The sequence below is a fragment of the Pelobates fuscus genome, chromosome 8 (assembly GCF_036172605.1).
Source record: "Pelobates fuscus isolate aPelFus1 chromosome 8, aPelFus1.pri, whole genome shotgun sequence".
NCBI classification, from domain to species: domain Eukaryota; kingdom Metazoa; phylum Chordata; class Amphibia; order Anura; family Pelobatidae; genus Pelobates; species Pelobates fuscus.
Window position 1 is genome coordinate 47,433,875 of NC_086324.1, and position 20,970 is coordinate 47,454,844.

General features: G+C 38.7%; 1 protein-coding gene across 3 annotated transcripts in view; it reads right to left on the reverse strand.

Annotated features, from left to right (window-relative positions):
- Positions 1-20,970, reverse strand: part of ZNF385B (zinc finger protein 385B) — a 501,964-nt gene that overhangs the window by 36,130 nt on the left and 444,864 nt on the right. For all 3 annotated transcript variants that reach the window (XM_063429791.1, XM_063429792.1, XM_063429793.1), the window contains 2 exons: positions 17,429-17,570; positions 11,559-11,681 (listed from right to left, as the gene is read on the reverse strand). In XM_063429791.1, coding sequence (XP_063285861.1) covers positions 11,559-11,681; positions 17,429-17,570 — 265 coding nt within the window. The remainder of the gene's footprint in view (positions 1-11,558; positions 11,682-17,428; positions 17,571-20,970) is intronic.

Sequence of the window (20,970 nt, forward strand, 5' to 3'; positions counted from 1 at the left end):
AATGAGCCATAGATTTTTTGTAAAAAGTCAGTATCTTGTGGGCCGTGGCTAACCACCGAGCAAGATAAAAGCCTGAATCTTAGCTCAGGCATTTGGGCTCCTTAATTTCTAACGAGTACAGAGACAAATCCTCCAACTTACCTCCTGTCGCCTGGCAAACACAAAAGGGCAGCCACGAAAGCAGACAAACCTAATTTCTTCGGCCATAAAACAAACTCTACAACGCCCTAATGCCTGAAGGAGAGGGATCCTCCGTGGACAGCAACACAGCTTTGGACCAGGAAGACAGTGGCTCCGAAAGGGAAATCTCACAAAGAAACACCTACAAGAAGCTTTGGATGCCCTGTCTACTAAATTGATCAATTCCTGGGGAACAGAGCTGGGGAATAGAACTGCGCACACAGAATCCAAAATGGTGGAATTTGCTGCTTCACGTAATGACCTAGCAGACCATGTGCAAAACCTAGAACAGCAGATAGCCAATATGGAAAATAAAATGATGGACTCAGAGAACAGGGTGAGGCGGAACAATCTACGATTGAGAGGAGTCCTTGAAAAGGTGAAGCAAGAAAATCTGCAAATATTTGTCCGAGGCCTCATGAACACACTGATACCTAAAATCCCAGCCGACATGCTACTGCTGGATTGGGTCTAGCAAGTCCCGCGGCTGAAACACATCCCAGAGTCTGTGTCTAGAGACGTGTTCCTACAAGCGGTGTTGAAAAACAGCCGAACCAAGACGCTCACAACTGAAGGTGTTCGCAGACCTTTCTGCTGCCACTCCGCGAAAAAAAGAAAATAATTTGGCCAAATCACATCCACACTGAGAGAAAATAATTGCAGGTACCGGTGGGGATATCACACAAAATTATTGATCGTGAGACAAGAAGACATCATTCCAATTACCTCTCTTGAAGACGGATTATCCACCCTCCGTTCCTGGGGTATATAACCCAAGCCTCCACGCAACCATCTGCTTCTATGAAGAGACTGACTAAGGACTGGACCCCCGCTCAGAAGCCTACTTAGCAGGGCAGATGCCCATAGAGAACCACACAGTGCGTTCCCTACACTTCATTGTGTTACTGTTGATACGCATGTTTGTAGACTTTTGCAACCAAAGCCTTTTTCATGCTCAGAATTTAAGCAACATACTAGATATCCCACTAAGTCTTCAACCCCCCATGGTGCAATATACCAGCACCTCATCCCCACATAGGGGATTAATGTACATAATTTAGTTTAAATTGTGGTCTTATGTTTTCCCTCCTTACTCCCCACCTCAAAAATCACTATCACCCTTGGGAAGGACATCCCAAACCGACTGGATTCAAAAGGCAGACCATACAACACAGAATCTCATATCAAATGGTACCGTGTATCCTCACACATATATTGAAAACAGGTATAAAGACAGGACAGTCCTAACTATAAAACCCAGATGACTTTCCATAGACATAAACAACGCATCCTACTACTAGATGCCAAAGCAACACAGGCAGATATCTAATGCTTACAAGAAACCAATTTTGTTAAGTAAAAGTTACCAACCTTTGGCACAAATGACTATCCAGTCCAATATGACGCAACTCACTCGGCCAAAGCTAGAGGAGTATCTATCCTCACACATAAATCGTTCACATTTGAATTACTTAAACTAATAACTGTCCCCCAGGGAAGGTTTTTGATTATGCTGTGTATGATAGATGACATAATGTATACAATTGTTAATGTGTACAGCCCCAATGCTCACCAACGTAACTTTTTTCACAAAGTGTTAACTAAACTTGAACCTATCAGAACACATTTCACAATAATTTGTGGTGATCTAAACCATGTTCTAGACCAGCGGTTCCCAACCCAGTACCCTCTACCAGTCCAGGATTTAGGGATTACCCTGTTGTGTCTAAAGTGTTTTTTTTCCAAAAACACCTTAGACACAATTGAGTAATCCTTAAATCCTGGACTGTTAGGGGGTACTTGAGGACTGGGTTGGGAACCAATGTTCTAGACCATACCGTTGACACTACTGTATCCCCACTAGCAACACGTTATAAAGTTCTTAAATCTCAATGCACATCCTTCATGAAGCTATTACTGGCATTTTGGTACTATGAAGATTCTGAGCTAACTTTATCCTTGAGGAAATGACAGCATTATAATGGATGTATAAATAAGAGTAAAGGTTGCAGGTTATTCTAAACACTGTAACAACTTTTAATCTTATTGCAATGATTATAGTGTAGGGAGTACCCTGCTTTATGTTTCCCTGTCCACTGTGATTTATAACAACAGCAATTTTCAAAAGCTGCAGCATCCATATGACTGACCCCTGGATCAGTGATGACAAAGAAGGAATTTTTATTTCTCCTTTGCTGTCCAAGATCTGTCTAACTTATATGTGTGTGGCATTAATTCTCTGCATGGACATTAATCTTCTCCCATCTCTGACAGTACAGAGAGCTCAAAATAAACAGCACATAAAGGGAGTTTAATGAATTTATTAACTGGACCTTTCCTTTCAGGCATGAAAATGTCTAAAAATCATAGATTGAAAGGATTAGAAGCTCGAGTGAAATTATAGTTATTGTACAAAAGGTGTCTAAAATTATTCAGTTTAGGGTTAGCACTGGGTTAAGTTTAGTATTGGAGTACATACATGGAGTCTTTAGTGTTTAAGAGTAGTTAAACTAAGGATTAATGCAAAGTTTTTTTTCCAGGTTTAGGCTTTGAGTGCTTAAATGTGGCACCAATGAAAGGGTTTGTATAAGTTTTGGGAGGGGTTACATTTATGTTAATATCAGGGCTGGTGGAAGACTATTTTGCACCCTAGGCAAGACCAACTAGTTGCGCCCCCGACCCCCAAAAAAACAAAATTGCCAATTTTGTGTGTCTTTCTCCCCCAACTCCTTTGTGGGTCTCTCCCCTCTGCCCTCCTCCCACCTCAGCCCTCTTTGTGTCTCTTTACTCATCCCATGATCTTAGTGTATCTCTTTGTACCACCCAGCTCCTCTGTGTGCCTCTTTGTCCCCATCCCCTTTGTGTGTCTCTTCCCTCCAGCACCTTTGTGAGTCTCATTCCCCCAACTCCTTTGTGTGTCTCTTTGCCTTCACCAGCCCGTCTGTTTGTCTTTGTCCCCCACAGCCCTGCTGTGCACCATTTCCCCCGCTTCAGTCCTCTGTTTGACTCTCTCCCCCCTCAGTCCTTTGTGTGCCTCTCCTCCATCAGCCCTCTGTGTCAGCTGACCTCCCTCCTCCAAGAAGCATGGCCGAACCATGGACCGAGGTAGAGGAGTTTCTGCTCCCTCTATTTGGTTTGAAAGGAAGCAGTTCAGCGCTCCCTGGGTGCACTTACTGTCAGACTAAGTAAAGAAAACAGAAGCTCCGCGGATCAGTCATGCTACAAGAAGTGACCGGTAGGAGGGGAGTACTGTGCTGTTGCTTCCCTCCTGCTAGTCACCCTGACATTGCACCCCCTGGGCTGGTGCTCCCTAGGCAGCTCCCTACTCTGCCTAGCAGTGGCGCTGGCCCTGGGTAATATAAAAAGGGTGTTTAGACCATGTGGAATTTGAAGGATTATTTGCACAGTACTCATTCTCCTTTGTCTTCTGTAGCCCAGTCAGTCGCCAACGATTGTTAGGTAGAACTGCAATAGCTGTTACACAGTGTGCATCACTAATTGCTGTCCGGACTTTTCTTGTAAGGCATTCCCTGTGTAGGAGGCAGTGAGCAGATGGGAAATGATCTCTTCCACTTCCTGTCCAGTCTCACACACAGATACTGGAGGAGGTGGGGCAGCACTGACGTTTGCACCTTATATAACTGTTTCTGCAGATCTGTTATTAAGCATAAGAGGCTGACAGGATTACTGAGGACATTGGCCAAGGCTCTTAGTACTTATCTCTCCCATCAGCCATGTTCAGCTCTAAAAACGCACATTAGAAGTGCTAAATACTGGAGCCCGCTACAAGACAGGCACCTGTAGGCAGGTGCCTACTCTGCATAAAGGGATATCCGGCCCTGCTACTGGGGGTTCAACTACTTATCCCATTAAAATCTGTTAAACATGTGTTTATGGGATACAAAACCTCAAACTAGAATGGGATCCTCGTGGTGGTTTTAAAGGGTTTGCCAACTGTAACATTTACTTGTACAAACATTGCATTTTGTACATTGAAGTATTTTACTTTTATTTATCTTTATTTGCAAAATATTTAGATGTTTTAACCATGCCATTACATTAAAAATTGACCAGTTATTGATATTCAAAGGAGACCCTTCTCAGTTACTGAACAAATTACGCAACAAGGTAGTCAAATAATATTCTGATATTGCAGAATGACCATTCGATATTCAGAATAGTATATCTCAAATTAAGAGAATAAGAATTTTAAAACAGAACATGCTTTGAAAAAAAACACCTCAAACCTGTCAAATGTTGATACCTAATTTTATTATATTAATAATAGAAAATAGCACTTTAAATTAGACAGTTATATTTAAGTTCTACAGTTATATTGAAGTTCTATTTAAAACCTTCTTAAAACAACTTTGTCAACGCTTACTAAATCTAGCTTAGACTACATGTTAAATAAGAAAATATTCAGAATAAAATGACCATTTTTTCAAATGCAATTTTGTTCTAGTTATATTCAAATTTATGGCAGATGTAACATTTAGAATTGTCTATTTTTAAGGGTGATTACATTGAATAAAGTGTGCAATCTGCACATATATTCTGCAATCTGCATGAACTGAATATTTGATTTTTCTAGATGCTACATATTGGAGAAAAAGACCAAACCTTTTTAAATCCAGAGTGACAGTGGTGAGCATTAAGCTCTGTATGCGTCAATCAAATTCAGAGAAAATAATTTGGTAGATTCTAGGGTAATTTGGGTAATTACTAAATGTACTTCCTCTGTAATCCAACAAACTGGCTACAAATCTATGTAGATGAGTGTGGAGCTCATGTGAATAAGCCTTGGTTGAAAAGTGCCTGGGATAACTTACAGATATATCAATTAATTTCCAAACAATTCTATTTCATTCTATTAGTAATTTGGCTACTACTGCAGAAACAGTAAACATACATCTAATGAAAACACAAATAACCAAATAAATATCTACCCTCATATAACCATTTATAATGTGATTAATCCCATCAATACCCAACTCAAGTATAAATGTTTTTATTTTCATTTTTTTAATTTTTTTGCAGTATGACATCTAGTCCACAAAGCCTCACTCATCCTCACTTATACTGTAGTTATGATTGACAGGCTGTAGATAAGCTAATTTCTCTGCGGTCACTGATGTAATGCCTATAAATTTGACAATTCAAGCTCCCTCCCTGCTTTCAAACAGTACAGGAAGTTTTAATGGTTCATATTATTCCTACAGTTAGAGAAGGGGGAGCAGTGAATAGCCTCTACCATTACACTGTCAGCACAACATTAGCATTCCAGAGATAAATAAAGATTGCTATCACAGGCTGAAATACCTTTTTTTTTATATATAATTTAACTGTATTAACTGTATATGGGTAATATGCTCAAATGCATACATTCGCAGTACATTCCATTGCAATTTTTTAGCGTCCTTGCAAATATCTCTAGGAAATGTATTTTACATGTTTTATTTATCATTTCTTCACATATTCTGTCTAGAATTTTTGCTTTTAAACTAACATTTCAGACTCTGTGTTTAATATTGCAAAATGAAGGACACTGCATAGTGTCTACAGCTTTTAATTTCCCAAATATATTATATTAGGATAAACTAATTATTGAAAAATAAAATTGTCTAAATTTACATACTATTAATATTTAAGTGTGTCTGCAAAACAATCTATACACAGAATTGCTGTGTTTTTAATTGTTTATTTGCTAACTTTCCCTTGCTTTAAATACAGGTTATGTAATATTGCATTTCTTTTTATTCTTTCTTTTTTATTTTTTATATATATTTTATTTTTGAGTGTTCCTTTAAAGTAAGACTTTTACTATTCTGGGAAAGTAACCAAAGTGCTAGCTTACCTCCACTGAAAGACAATGTGTCTTGCTGTGTATTAAGTAACACTTTAAGAAAATGTTTTGTAATCTTTTCAAGCTTAATGTACCTGTACACTTTTCTTCTAAGGTCTTATAATATTTCTTCTGATAAGGTTATGGTTCATATAAACAGCTCGTTCCTGAGAACAGCAGAATATTTCAATAACCCTCATTATCTCATTGTTAGTACTAATTAAAAAAAAGAAATCCAAGTGATTCCAGATGCATCACAAACATTCTGCCCGTCCTTCTATCAATCATGCATGAAGAACTAACCACAATAAACGTGTCAAATTAATATTGTTCTGCTGGCGATGCAGCTATAGGTTTTCACAAAACCAATCTCCTTTATTTGTATCAATAACCTGATGACTAACTGAATGTGCTTCGGTACTAGACAAGTCACTCTTATTACATTACCTGAAACATCACTGAAAAAAAATATATTTTAAAAAATGTTCACTACATGAGTGAAACTCTAAAAATAAATTCCTGACTGGCGTCGCATTACACAACCGAAGCATAATTTGCCGGCTCCTATTCAAAGCAAACTGTTTCCAATTATGCTTAATAGATTTAGATTGCCCAAAATTCTATTCATAAAAACACAAAAGTGTTGTATTGAATGCCATCAAATTGATATCCTAAGGTCTTACATAATGGCTGTACCATTTCATGCTTTCTTAAACTGATAGGGTTATTCACTAGTGAGAACTCAAGGTGAATGCAAAGTGAATTTAAAATTTAAAGGGATACAGTAGTGCCAGGAATACAAAGCTGTATACCTGGCACTATTGCTCCCCCTGCCTCCTTTCTCCCGCACCCCTGCCGGGTGAATAAAGGGTTAATAACCTTTTATTTACTCACCTTATGCCAGGGCCAATGTCCCTCGGCGCTGGGTCGATGCTCCACCCCTTCTGAGGTCCTGCAAGGAGCGGGTGTTAATGATCCTGCGCGGTAAATGCCGTGCGCGCAGGATCATTAGCGCCCGCCCCTCGCAGGACCTCAGAAGGGGTGGAGCACACCGGGTCAGGACATGAGTGAGCATGTCAGCTCCCTTATAATTAGGGTTTCATTTTACGCTTCGTTTAGGAGGTATCTTTCATGAACTAAGCGCAGAGATCATTTAACCCGTTAGGCGGAGGAAGTGGCGGAGAACTGTAGCTTGAATATCGAATTAATTAAGTAAAAGGATGATTTTTTTGCCCACTTTCACTTTGTTGCTGGGTCATATATTCCATATTGCAATTTGTTCATTAATATTTTATATGAATGCTGAATTGCATAAAAATCTGACGAATTCGCATTCGTCCGATGCAAGTCCACTTGATTGTCATTTTATTGTACATAGCACATTATGTAGTACAATTATGTCTCACTAATAGTCTAAATCATGGGTAGTCAACCTTTTAATACCTACCACCCACTTTTGTATCTTTGCAGATGGTAAAATTTCCTTCCCATCCACCAGTGCCGCAGTAGCTAAATAACTAAGCGCAAGTGTGTTTTTTTTATTTTATAGAAAGTCAAAAAGAAGAAAAAAAAAAGAAATATGTATTTAAATGTATCTTTTCCCCCCCATTTTTTTCTATTTTATTTTATTTTTTTCTATGTGTGTGAGGTGCTGTTTGTGAGTGAGTGAAGGGTGCTGTGTGTGTGTGTGAAAGGTGCAGTGTGTGTATGAAGGGTGCTGTATGTGTGTGAAGGGTGCAGTGTGTGTGTGTGTGTGTGTGTGTGTGTCAGGAATCTGGGAATCAGTATACACAGACAGAATCACAAACCAGAATATTGTATTACCGATCATTAGAATGGTTGGGTTATACAATAAAGAATAGTCAGAGTACGAGCCGAGGTCAGGGAAAATAGAGATAAGAAATAACGGTAAGCAAGCCGAGGTCAAAGGATACGAGAGAGGAGAATACATGAGAAACGTAAGCCAGTCAAGATACCAAACCTCTAATCCAAAGAAAATCGCTATTGGGCCAATAAGAAACCACAACAGGGCAAGGAGGAATAGGATATCAGAGAATATATACCCCAAGATTACTTGTGATTGGTTGAACTACGATTGGAGTTAGCCCACTATACGAGAAGGGCTTCTAATCCAATTACGCTTGACCCTGGCGTCATTGGTATGTGCCAAATCCTGCAGGTTTTAAAGAGTCAATTGACAAGCGTGTAGCGCCTGACGGAATGCTGGAAGAGACTGTGGTATCCATTGGGTAAGCAGGCATGAGGTCTGACAGTGTGTGTGAAGGGTGCTGTGTGTGTGTGTGTGAGGGGTGTAGTGTGTGTGAGTGGTGTAGTGTTTGTGTATGAAGGGTGAAGAGGGTCTATGTTGTGTGAAGGTGGGTAAGATGTGAAAATCTATCTTAATGTCTCCCCTCCCTTCTTCTTACCTTTTACCAAGGAGGGGGGACATAATGCTGCAAGCCCTGGTGGTCCAGTGGTGGCTAAATCTCCTGTCCTCCTGCGAGCACAGCACTGTATCAGAGCATTCCCATAGTTACATGCGGAGATGCTCCGACCAGCCTGCTCGCAAGAGGAATACAGAGCCTCCCAGGCCCTCCCCTCCCTCTGCTAAGGAACTAAGTGCTGGCGGGCCGGTGAGGGAGATCTTTCATCTCCTCACCAGCCCGAGAGGGATTACAGCAAGGCTGGCTCTACATGGGCCAGCAGGGGAGAGGAAAGGATCTCCCCTGCTGGAATTGACCCACGGAAATCAAGGCCATCTACAGACCTATCCACCATCTGCAGAACCCGACCATCCGCAGAACCCACCACTGCCCACCTCAAATCCCAAACCTCCCACTAGTGGGCGGTAGGGACCAGGTTGATGACCCCTGGTCTAAACCTTCCCCATATTATTTTTTTATGTTAATTCATATGCCCATAATGGCTAATAGTTTATATATTGCTCATACTTTATAATATTTTCATGGATGTTCCGGTGTGCCCACAATCAACTTTTTTCTGTGAAGATGTGGAATCCAGAACAGATTCCTACTGGGTTGATCACCCCATCCATCCACTATAGATGTCCCTTTAGAGGTGACCACAGGAGAGCTAACTTGAGGAGAGTCTTTCGAAGCAGTTTTAAGAAGTAAGTGTTACAGTTAACATGTTAATCTCCCATGTTAAAATTAGTGCAAGACCCATTGATATTGGGGTATTGTGATGTAGTGGTGGGCTTAACACAATATGTCCATATGGTAGAACTGGATGCCCATGTTTGTTTGCTAAGGTAGATGTTTTTAAAAAGCCTTGTAAAATTAAAAACTGTATTTGGTTTTATGTGCACTGTTCCTTAATCTGTATTTAATATTTATTTGGAGACAGGTTTATTGTATCTAGGAATCTCCCATTTTGTGAGAATGAGTTTAACGTTCTGCCTTATACACATGCACAATTTATTTTTCCTGATACAAAACAAAGTAAATACATAACATGTCAAGATATGAATTCTTATCTCCGCGAGAGGAAGTTTTAAAGGACTCTTTTGTGAAACACAATAAGCTTACACGTTGACATAACTGTCGTGTGAAAGCATGCTGGTCACATGGTCCAGCTATTATTTTCTTTTATTTCAAGATAAAGCCCCATGTGCCAACATAATAGAACAGCTCCTTCTTTGTCGATGGATTTCATATAGAAGATTTTGCTCTCTGTTTCCAAGGAAATAGCAAAGTTTTCTTTTAAAGTCTAGTGTCAACTTTCCATGTTAAATGGGACACCTAGTAGGCAATGAATTATTACCCTATTCTTCGTAAGTGATGCCTAGATCGTGCCTTTTATTGAATAGCTTTACTTGGAAAAGGGCACATTACATACATTTCTTTCAGCAAATACATTAGCTCAATCAGATACAATAAGTATGCAGGACATTTTTCATAACTATATAGCTTCTATTCAAATGCCTTGTGTGAATAGGACAGTAGTAAGAATTTTGGAATCCTTACAGAATACTCCTCTCAATGTCTCATTAGTAGAAGATTGATGATGATTTTTTTTTAACAAGAGACTGAGGTTTGGGACGTTGTTTTAGGGTAAATGGAAAATAGAGCATGCAGCATTATGGACAACCACTTTAGTGCCCAAGATATAATAAGGTTTAGGGTGATTTACTTAAAGGAATATAGAAAAAATTGAATAAGGTTTCCCAAGAGGACTCAAAGTGCTTTAGCTAAATCGGAAGCTGATTAATGTATGTTACCATTACACAAAGTATCTGTACTTTGTGCATTCTGATTCTTTCTAAAGAGAGACAGACTAGAGAGAGTATTCTGACTGCACTGTGTCTAGAAATATCTCCATTCCCTCATGTATACTGATAATTTGTCACATTTGAGGGATATGGAACCTTAATAAGCGTCATCACGATGTTCAAGGCTAACACTAATATGCGTCCCTCTCAGGATATATTCTACTGTATATGAAGTACAAAGCTTCCTGCAGCAATTTCAAATGCTATTAAAGAAACACTATATTGGAATTAGTAAGGTATTACTAGGAAGCTGGTGAGCATGTGGGTGGTATGAGATCGCAGAGGAAGCACCTCTAGTTGCTGTCGGGGTATTTAAACCCTGCACGGTAAACATTGCCCTTCCTGTGTCAATCAGATCTTTGTGAAAACTCCGCTTACAAATATCTGTTCTACAGCCATCTTCATTCAGCCTTCAACAAGCTGTTTAACAATATTGTCAAAAAAGACTAAAATTAACAGATTCCTCAATATAAAACACAGAATCCACTCTGAACAATACTGTCAAAATTTACTAAAATTATGAGATTCCTCCATGAAAAAATAACACAACAGAATCCACAAACGCTCACTAAACACTAACAAAATGGCTTATTTCAAGTCTTGCCTCAGGGGTGAATACTTACACAGGCAACTAATTATTATTCTTTTAATAACGTGCATGTCACACTGAAAACATTCACACCTTCCAAATATAAATCAAACAGTAAAGTTCGCAGCTGAATCTATTTTATTTTGTAACACAACAAATTTGATAAAAAAATAAAAAGTGTGATGAATAGTTATGCAATGTTATCTGTAACCTCTATTAACCTCTAAAAACATAGCATAGATAAAACATGATTGAAGGCTAGCATTCCATCTGCTGCTTCTGTACTGCACAACATGTTGTCCGGACTCTCGTTTTACATTTTTCTAATCAGACTACATGCCGATTTACGGCGAATATCCATTATAAGCTACAAATTACACCTATTACTTCCACGGTAATATAAATAGTGTATTTATATAGCACAGCAGCTTGACATCTCATCCGCTGTGTTCTTAAGTATTACTTTAGATTTCTTGATTTTACTTCATTTTATCATATTACTTTTGATAAAGTTTCAATGCGATATCTCTATATTCAACCCTGGCAATGCGCAGAGTAAGTCACAGTACTATAACCTAACCACAACAAGGCTCTCTACAGGAATGCAAAATAGTCGAAAGGAGGATTGCTTGGTGACAATCTGGTCCACGTACATGGATCAGGTGGAAAGAACCAGCCAGTGCTTGTATTAGATGTTGTCCTGGAGTTTATGGGTTCCAGTGGAGATGGTGAGATAGCAGTACATCTGTTAATGATTTCTCTCTCTGACAGGTTAGCTGAAACACAAAGAACAAGGTATAAAAGTTAAAATTGCCAAAGGTACATCTCTAGGCACTTTAAATGCTTTAATAAATTCTAAACACCATCAATGTTTGTATCAGTGCATTTAGAGGGTCTCTCCCTTAATGGGACATTCTCATGGAACCTGTCTAACCATTTAGATTTAAACTGGAGTCCTTCATTAGCCTTCATTTTGCACCTATCTTTATCAGAGTCATTCACTAAAGTGAGAATTCAAAGTGAATTTAAAATCTAATAGTTGAACAGGGAAAATTATTTAATTCAGCTGTGCTTCAAGTTCAGCTTATTTGGCCTTACATTTAAAATCCATTTTGAATTCACATTGAAGTCTCACTTTGGTGAATAACCCTGTATATAAAATTTGATTATTAATGATGTGATTTTTCTATTATTTTATTATTCTCCTGCTTTTCTCTGCCTTTACAGTCATTTTGAGTGATCATGACGCGGAATTAGACCACTATATCTTGTCAGGCTGTTCCACTGCACTGAGCGATAATGTCACGTATCTTTAACCTGCAAGCAGTCCAAAGCTACGCAGCCTTTACAATAGTCCTAACTGCTCCTTTTTGCAGATACTGTGGTACTTCTAGTTGCTCAGCTTTACTGAGGAAACATTAAATTAACTGTGAAATAAATCTGTCTGTCTGTGGAGTGCTCTGTGTGAACCCCCTTAGTGATCTTCAGTTGGATAATGTCAGATTCAGACCCAAGAGCACCCAAAACGGCTCTGCAGGCCGGGGGATAGGAGGGAAGATGACAGTGGAGAAATTTAAAAAACAGCAATGACGAAAAGCACAAAATAATGTAAGTTCCCCAAACTCCTAAAATATCAAAATAAAATAAAAATGTGACGGTATTCCTTTAATTACTTAAAGAAGTAAAATTGAAGCAATACTATGTTACTTGAATTTGACAAATCTTGATAATCTTATAAAATGTTTTGAAAATAAAAAAGGTGAGTTAAACATGATGCGGATGCAGATGATGCTGTTTTCTTACCTTCTTCATACACAGAACATACATTAAACCTGTCCTCACATAAATGTACACATTTTACTGTAGTTTGTTTTAAATTTTCACTCAATATAGCTGATGGTGTCTGCACTTCTACCACCTTAACTGCATTCTCTGAAATCTTCTCCTTCAGTTTTGTTATCTTTGGAATATGGCAAGGCTTTTGACCACTGTGCCAACCGCTCACCAGGTTTCATTTTCTTTCCTCCGTTGGGGTTTTCTTTTTGATACGTCAAAGAAACAAATGTAGAACATTGTTACAGTTCTGTTTTTCTTGTTCCCATTTGGCTTTTTCTGGCGTAGATCGTTGATTGTCCAGCCAGCTGGGTGGGTTGCTTCTTGCCATGAGGAGGACCTTTTCCATTCCATTTTTTCCTTCAGATCATATCACCAAGGCTCTTCAACAGATGACTCTTGACGTTTGTTTATTCATGACATTTGGGGCTTCATTAAACTTCTGTGAAGTTCGATCTCCAGTTATTGGGGTACATTATACTTATAAAAGTCGATGAAAAAATTGTTATAGCAAAAATAACTTTGAGGTGCCAGTTGTGGTGTCAATCTCAGTGGAGCCAAAATATATTTTAATGTTAAGAATGAAAACTTTTAGTGGTTCTGAGACCTCAGGATACAGTAATCAAGTAGAATTGATTAGTTTTTTTTGTCTTCCAAGTTTATAGTCTGTGTAAGTATAAATTTACTGTCCTGTTGTCACTCCTGAAATCGTTTACACTTTTACATCGTTCCCTAAAATTGCTTGCTACATAAGCCTGTTTTTATACTGTTTTTTATGGATTTCAATAAAATGATTTTGCACTATTCCCATTGTTGTACATGTATCTGGTTTATCCAGTGAAAGGCAATCAAAATGTATTTAAAATTTAAAATCTATGCACAAAAACAAAGGGACACTTCAGATCTAAATTAAGTTGTTATGGTGCCAGGAGGCCCCTGGAGGCTCTCTCTCACCTCAAGGGGTTAAACCCAAAAGATGCCTCCAACGCTTGTCTCAGTTCCTCCCCAGGCGGCATCCGGCTTCTGAATTTTCACTTACAGCAAGTGCGGAGTGCCACCGGGCGGGGACGCCAGTGATTGGTTGAGAATGGTCAGCTGATTATCTCAGCCAATCAGTAACTCCCCATTCACTAAACTGGTTTGCAAAGAAACTAACCTTTTGCATATAACTACTGATGGCAAATATGTAGCTACTAAATGGCAGAGAATTGAGCAGTGACACTGCCGGTGCAAGACCTGTACATCAAAACTGCTTCATTAAGTTAAAGTTATTTTGGTCCATTTAATTGTTCTTACTTTTTTTTTTTTGTTTGTTTCTTACAGTCTGTGTATCTTTATATTTTCACTATTTACATACATGGCTTGTGTTCTCTACATCTTCCCAAACTTCCCATCTAAAACATGAATTTACATATTTAGGTATACCAACAAAGGAAAATAGATTTTTTTTGCAACCAGAAATACCTTAATTTTTGGTGCTGCTCATTCACTAAACTGTACCAATCAACAGTGAGAGGTATGAATTCAAGATGGAAGTGGGCAGGCCTAAAGAGGCATGGTAGTGACACTATTTGCATAACTGATGATACTCAGAATAGGTTATTCTGCCTGCATATAGGGAAGGCCATTTAAAGAAGCCTTTGTGAATGCACACTATACTGACTGATAGCCTCCTGGCTACCCTCAATGCTGCTAAAGCGCTCTCCACATGGTACTAGTGCCTCCAACAAAATCTGTACTGTGCTGGCTGGGAATAGTTATCTGGTAATGTGAGACCAGGGAACAAACCCGGAATGATGTGAAAGTCCTCCCAGATACGGGACTGCTGGGAGGCATGCTAAACTGTAAGTTGTAATGAATTGCAATAAATATCCAGCTTAACTATTTAATGGTAATACATTTTATTGACCGTATATTCAGTATATTGGTTAATATTAAATAATATGCTTGGTTACATGATCAGTAATATATTCAGTATCTCACAAAAGTGAGTACACCCCTCACATTTTTGTAAATATTTTATTATATCTTTTCATGTGACAACACTGAAGAAATTACACTCTGCTACAATGTAAAATAGTAAGTGTACAGCCTGTATAACAGTGTAAATTTGTTTTCCCCTCAAAATAACTCAACACACAGCCATTAATGTCTAAACCGTTGGCAACTCAAGAGATACTGTATAGCAATTACTGCCTCAATGCGGCGTGGCATGGAAGCTTTTAGCCTGTGGCACTGCTGAGGTTTTATGTAAGACCAGGGTGCTTCAATAGTGGCCTTCAGCTCTTCTGCATTGTTTGGTCTCATGTCTCTCATCTTTCTCTTGGCAATGCCCCACAGATTTTCTATGGGGTTCAGGTCAGATGAGTTTGCTGGCCAATCAAGCACAGTAATCCCATGGTCATTGAACCAGGCTTTGGTGCTTTTGGCAGTGTGGGCAGGTGCCAAATCCTGCAGGAAAATTAAGTCAGCATCCCCATAAAGCTCGTCTGCGAAAGGAAGCATGAAGTGCTCCAAAATCTCCTGGTAGACGGCTGCATTGATACTGGACTTAATGAAGCACAGTGGACCAACACCAGCAGATGACAAGGCTCCCCAAATCAACACAGACTGTGGAAACTTCACACTGGACTTCAAGCATCTTGCCGTGTGTGCCTCTCCATTCTTCCTCCAGACTCTGGGTCCTTGGTTTCCAAATGAGATGCAAAAGTTGCTCTCATCAGAAAAGAGGACTTAGGACCACTGAGCAACAGACCAGGTCTGTTTTTCTTTAGCCCAGGTAAGACGCTTCTGACGTTGTTTGTTGCTCAGGAGCGGCTTGACAAGAGGAATACGACATCTGAAGCCATGTCCAGGATCCGTCTGTGTGTGGTGGCTCTTGATGCACTGACTCCAGCCTCAGTCCACTCCTTGTGAAAGTCCCCAACACTTTTGAATGGCCTTTTCCTGACAATCCTCTCCAGGCTGCGTTCATCCCTGCTGCTTGTGCACCTTTTTCTTCCACACTTTTCCCTTCCACATAACTTTCTATCAATGTGCTTTGATAGAGCACTTTGAGAACATCCAACTTCCTTCGCAATTACCTTTTGAGGTTTTCCCTCCTTATGGAGGGTGTCAATGATGGTTTTCTGCACAACTGTCAGGTCAGCAGTCTTCCCCATGATTGTTATTCCTACTGAACCAGACTGAGAGACCATTTAAAGGGTTTAGAAACCCTTTGCAGGTTTTATGGCCTTCTTTGCAGATTAGAGTGGGACACTGTGAGCCTAGAATATTGCACCTTTTCACAATATTCTAATTTACTGAGATTGTGGATTTGGGGTTTTCATGAGCTGTAAGCCATAATGATCGCACTTATGACAAATCACGGCTTGAACCATCTTGCTTTGCATGTAATGCGTCTATCTCATATATTAGTTTCCCCTTTTACGTTGCATTACTGAAATAAATGAAGTTTTGCACGATATTCTAATTTTTCGAGTATCACCTGTACACAACAAGGCTGCAAATAATAATAATAATACAACACCATTATCACAGTTAAAATTCACTTGTGGCAAAAAATATTAGAAAACTGTGCAAAATCCATTATCTTCAAGATGCTGCACTTACAATAAGCAGTAAAAACAGCAAATAACAATTTTTAACAGTTTCAACAAACTGTCGCCTTGCTTGCTGGCTTATCGTATAGTATTGACTCATTTTACTGGACATGGCTACAAGACATCATTGGATGATTAAATAACATGCTAGATTGTTCTCCAGCTGTGCAATCACATCGGACATAACATTAAACAGCTTCTTTCCAATTCAAAGAATTGGAACTTTTTTCAATATTGAATATCTCTTTAAACGTTATTCAATACACCCTGTATAGGAACACAATATCAACACTAAGGGGTTTACTCATTAAAGACCCTACACATGTCAAACAGAAGATTTGGAAACATTTTCTAGCCTAGCTAGAGTTCCAGATGGAATATTTCTGCTCGAAGTCTGTGATTTAGTTTTAAGTTTGCCATATTTTGAAGCTTTGTGAATAAACCTCGAAGAGTTTTTTCTTTTGAATATAAGAAATCTATCTTGACATTGTCAGTGGATTTACAATAACTAAGATGGTTATATAATATTGGGACCTGTTAGCTGCTAGTTAGTAACTAGCTTCAATTAGTAGCAGCTGGTTACTTCCTGTCCCTAGTGGTGACATTTTGCATTTGCTACACAGCTTGTACTCACTAACAGTATCCAGAGACACTTTATCAAGTAGTAACGTGTGGAAACAACTACTAGCCTTACTTCTGCGCATTCCAAGCTATCAGCTATTTATTAAACTCCGATCTGCGGTGAACTGAAATCGAAATTGCAAAATTCAGGTTATAATAGCAAACTATCTCTATAGCAGGATAGGATTTTTTGTTTTGTTTCTTCAAATCTAATTTTGCCTAAACTTTTCCATATAGATTCCAATTGGCTGCAATCCAGAATAAATGGAATACTCCTGATGTATATATATTCACAATTGTCCTTGTCACATTGAAAGAAATTATGAAGGTTATATAGAGTTGTTACCCTTGTATCACACTATTCTTCATGCATCAAATTGTATGAAGCTAATTGCACCCAGTTTGAAAATGAACACTGGTTCATTTTAAGAACAGAGAAGCGTGTAAATAACCAAAGTGTTATTGACCTGATTTGTGGTTGGCCGTTGAGCTCTTAATTGCCTTTGCATTGTCCTTTGAAACACCCGTTTTGTGCTTATTCTTCGTTGTCTCTAGTCCTTTGAGCTTCTTGGCATGTTTACTGCCTTTGTAGTGGGCCTCGGCTTGGCTCTACAAAGGAGAACAAATCAGGCTTATTGTGGTACTTTCAACAGAACACAACACAACACATGGAATGATTGGAGGTATGTAGAACAACACAGACAATAAGAGATAACAGAACATTTACAGTCCTCAAACATGAAAAAAGACATCTCTCTAAGAGTAGAATTACAAATTTAACCAGTTAATATACATTGTTAGATTTAATGTGTATATATTTAAACACACAAATACACCTGTTTCATCTACACACCCACATAAGTATTTGTGTACTATAATTATAGCGTACTTACTATTGTAGCACCATTTTATTCTAAACTGTTCATGTTACAGCTGGTTAAACATTCTGTATAGAACTCAAACTGACTTACATACAGAAAACTAATAATAAATGGAGCCATCATCTTAAATAAAACTCACCGTTTTTAATACATTTTGCCATCAGACAATCGGATTAAGCAATTGCCTTTGTTGTTTATTCTAAAGCTATTAAATGTTTTGTGGGAAACCTAATGTTACATTTTCAGAACAAGGTCATTCATTTGTTGCATAAGGAAGACATTCACCGGATTATTCACTGAAGTGTGAATTTTTGGGTATTTAAAGGTCATTGAAGGTGAATTAAAAATTTTAGGTGAAAATGGCCAAAATTAAAATACAACATGTTAATCAGTGGCAATGCCGCTGGAACTGGACACAGCAGAGATCACGGCCATACAAGCCAACCACCCCCTCAACTTCTCGAGAACCGAAAAAAAAAATACAACATGTTACATAGTTATCTAGGCTGAAAAGAGACGTTTGTCCACCAAGTTCAGCCTTCTTCGTGTTTGTTTTTGCTGTTGATCCAAAAGAAGGCAAAAAAAAACCCAGTTTGAAGCACTTCCAATTTTGCAACAAACTAAGGAAAAAATTCCCTCTTGACCCCAGAATGGCAGCCAAATTAATCCTTGGATCAAGAAGCATTTACCCTACATTGAAAAATTATATCCTTGAATATTCTGTTTTTGCAAGTATGCATCTAGTTTCTGTTTGAATATCTCCACTGACTCTGATAAAACCACTTCTTTAGGCAGAGAATTTTCATATCCTTATTGTTCTTAGTAAAAAAAACTTTCCTTTGCATTAGACAACATCTTCTTTCTTCCAGTCTAAACGCATGACCTCGTGTCCTATGTAAAGTCCTGTTTGTGAATAGATTTACACACAATGGTTTGTGTTGGCCCCGAATATATTTGTATAATCTTATCATATCCCCTCTGAGGCAACGGTTTTCTAAACTAAAGAGGTTTAAATTTGTTAACCTTTCTTCATAGCTGATATGTTCCATTCCTTTTATTGATTTTGTAGCCATTCGCTGCACTTTTTATAGTGCAATAATATCCTTTAGAACAGGTGCCCAAAATTGCACAGCCTATTCAAGGTGTGGTCTTACCAGTGATTTATAAAGAGGCTTAATTATATTCTCATTCCGAGAATGAATGTCCTTTTTCATACATGACAATACCCTACTGGCCTTGGCCACTGCTGATTGACATTGCACATTGTTGCATAGTTTGTTGTCTATAACAATTCCCACGTCCTTCTCGTGTGTGGTTATCTCTAATTCGCTTCCATTAAGGGTATAAGTTGCTTGTGCATTCTTTACGCCGAAGTGCATAACTTTGCATTTTTTTACATTAAATTTCATCTGCCATTTGAGTTGCTATGCTAATTTGCATATTTTTTCCAAATCAACCACTATAGCCTCACATTTCAAATTATCTTTTGAATTTTGAATAACCCTGTTAGTGAGTTGCTTTCACGTCTCTCTAGTGTTAGTGTGTACCGAGGAAAGTCCTTTCTTTGGACTAAAGTACCCTATACTTTATTTTATCTCTAGTGTTTTTATTAATCTTAGTGCCTTGCTTTCCTGGGATTCCCAGATTGTTAGTAAATTAAAACTGCACAGCAACGCATCTTAAACTATTGTGTTTTAAATGATTACTATATTAGTTTAAAAATTTGCTTGGGTAAATAAAATGCTTTCAGGCTTACTAGCTAAAGTAAGAATTAAAAGCAAATGTAAAATTTAAGGCCAAAATGGCCAAACAAATTTTTTTTTTATAAGTTAGCTATGGTTCCAGTTTTAATACTTAGGACCACCGTCGGTGCAGCCACATCAGGCCCCGCAAGCTGTGGGGGCTCATTGAGTGGCCCACGTACTTTGGGGCCACCCAATGGGTATTGCTGAAAAGGGGGCCTGGTCAGGCTCTGTGGCACTTTCACAGTGTGACCTGGCCCCTTTTACATCGGCCGGCTGGGAGGAAGTGAGAGATGGTCACTTCCTCCCAGCTACAAAAACAGCCGCGCAGAGGAGATGAAGCTCAGGAGTAGGAGAAACAGGAGGAGCAGGAGAAGGCAGCATTACTTAAGGAGGGGGAGGAGCAAGGAGAGACCCAGCTCTAGACCCACACTCCCAACAGCCAGAAGCAGCCACAATTATGACATATTACAGAGTTACATAGCTGAAAGGAGACTTGCACCCATCAACTTCAGCCTTCCTAACTTATGTTTTTGCTGTTGATCCAAAAGAAGGCAAAAAAACCCAGTCTGAAGCGCTTCCAATTTTGCAACAAACTAGGAACAAATTCCTTCTTGACCCCAAAATAGCAGTCAGATACCTCCTTGGATCAAGCAGCTATTATCCCACTAATTAGAAAGGATATCCCTGTATGTTATGTTGCTGCAAGTATTTATCCAATTGCTGTTTAAACACCTGTATGGACTCTGATAAAACCACCTCTTCCAGGAGAGATTTCCATATATGTGTGTGTATCTTAGTGTATGTGTGTATCTTTTGTTTGTGTGTGTGTATCTGTGTGTCGGGGAGTTTGTATGTGTCAGTGTTTGTTTCAGTGTGTCAGTGTGTTTGTATATGTCAGTGTGTGTATCTGTAGGTCAGGGTATTTGTATGTGTTGGTGTGTGTATCTGTGTGCCGGGGTATGTGTATGTGTATACCTGTATATTAAGGTATGTTTATGTGTCAGTGTGTATGTATCAGGGTGTTTATATGTGTCAGTGTGTGTCTGCGTGTGTGTATGTTTCAGTGTGTGTATCTATGTATATGTCAGTGTGTATCTGAATGTGTGTGTGTGTCTGTAAATGTGTATGTATATCTGTGTACGTAAGTATGTATGTATGTATTTGGCAGTGTACATGTGTATACACATATACCCCAGCAAACACCCACAAAACATGCAAACACACCACTGCAAAGGTAAACATTACATACAAACACACACTGTATTAAAATGCCAAACATTATATATAAACACCTCTTTATTCACATACCAGCACTGCACACAATGTACACCTCCATAAAAAGCTAACACTACACACAAACACACCTCTACATTCAAACACAAA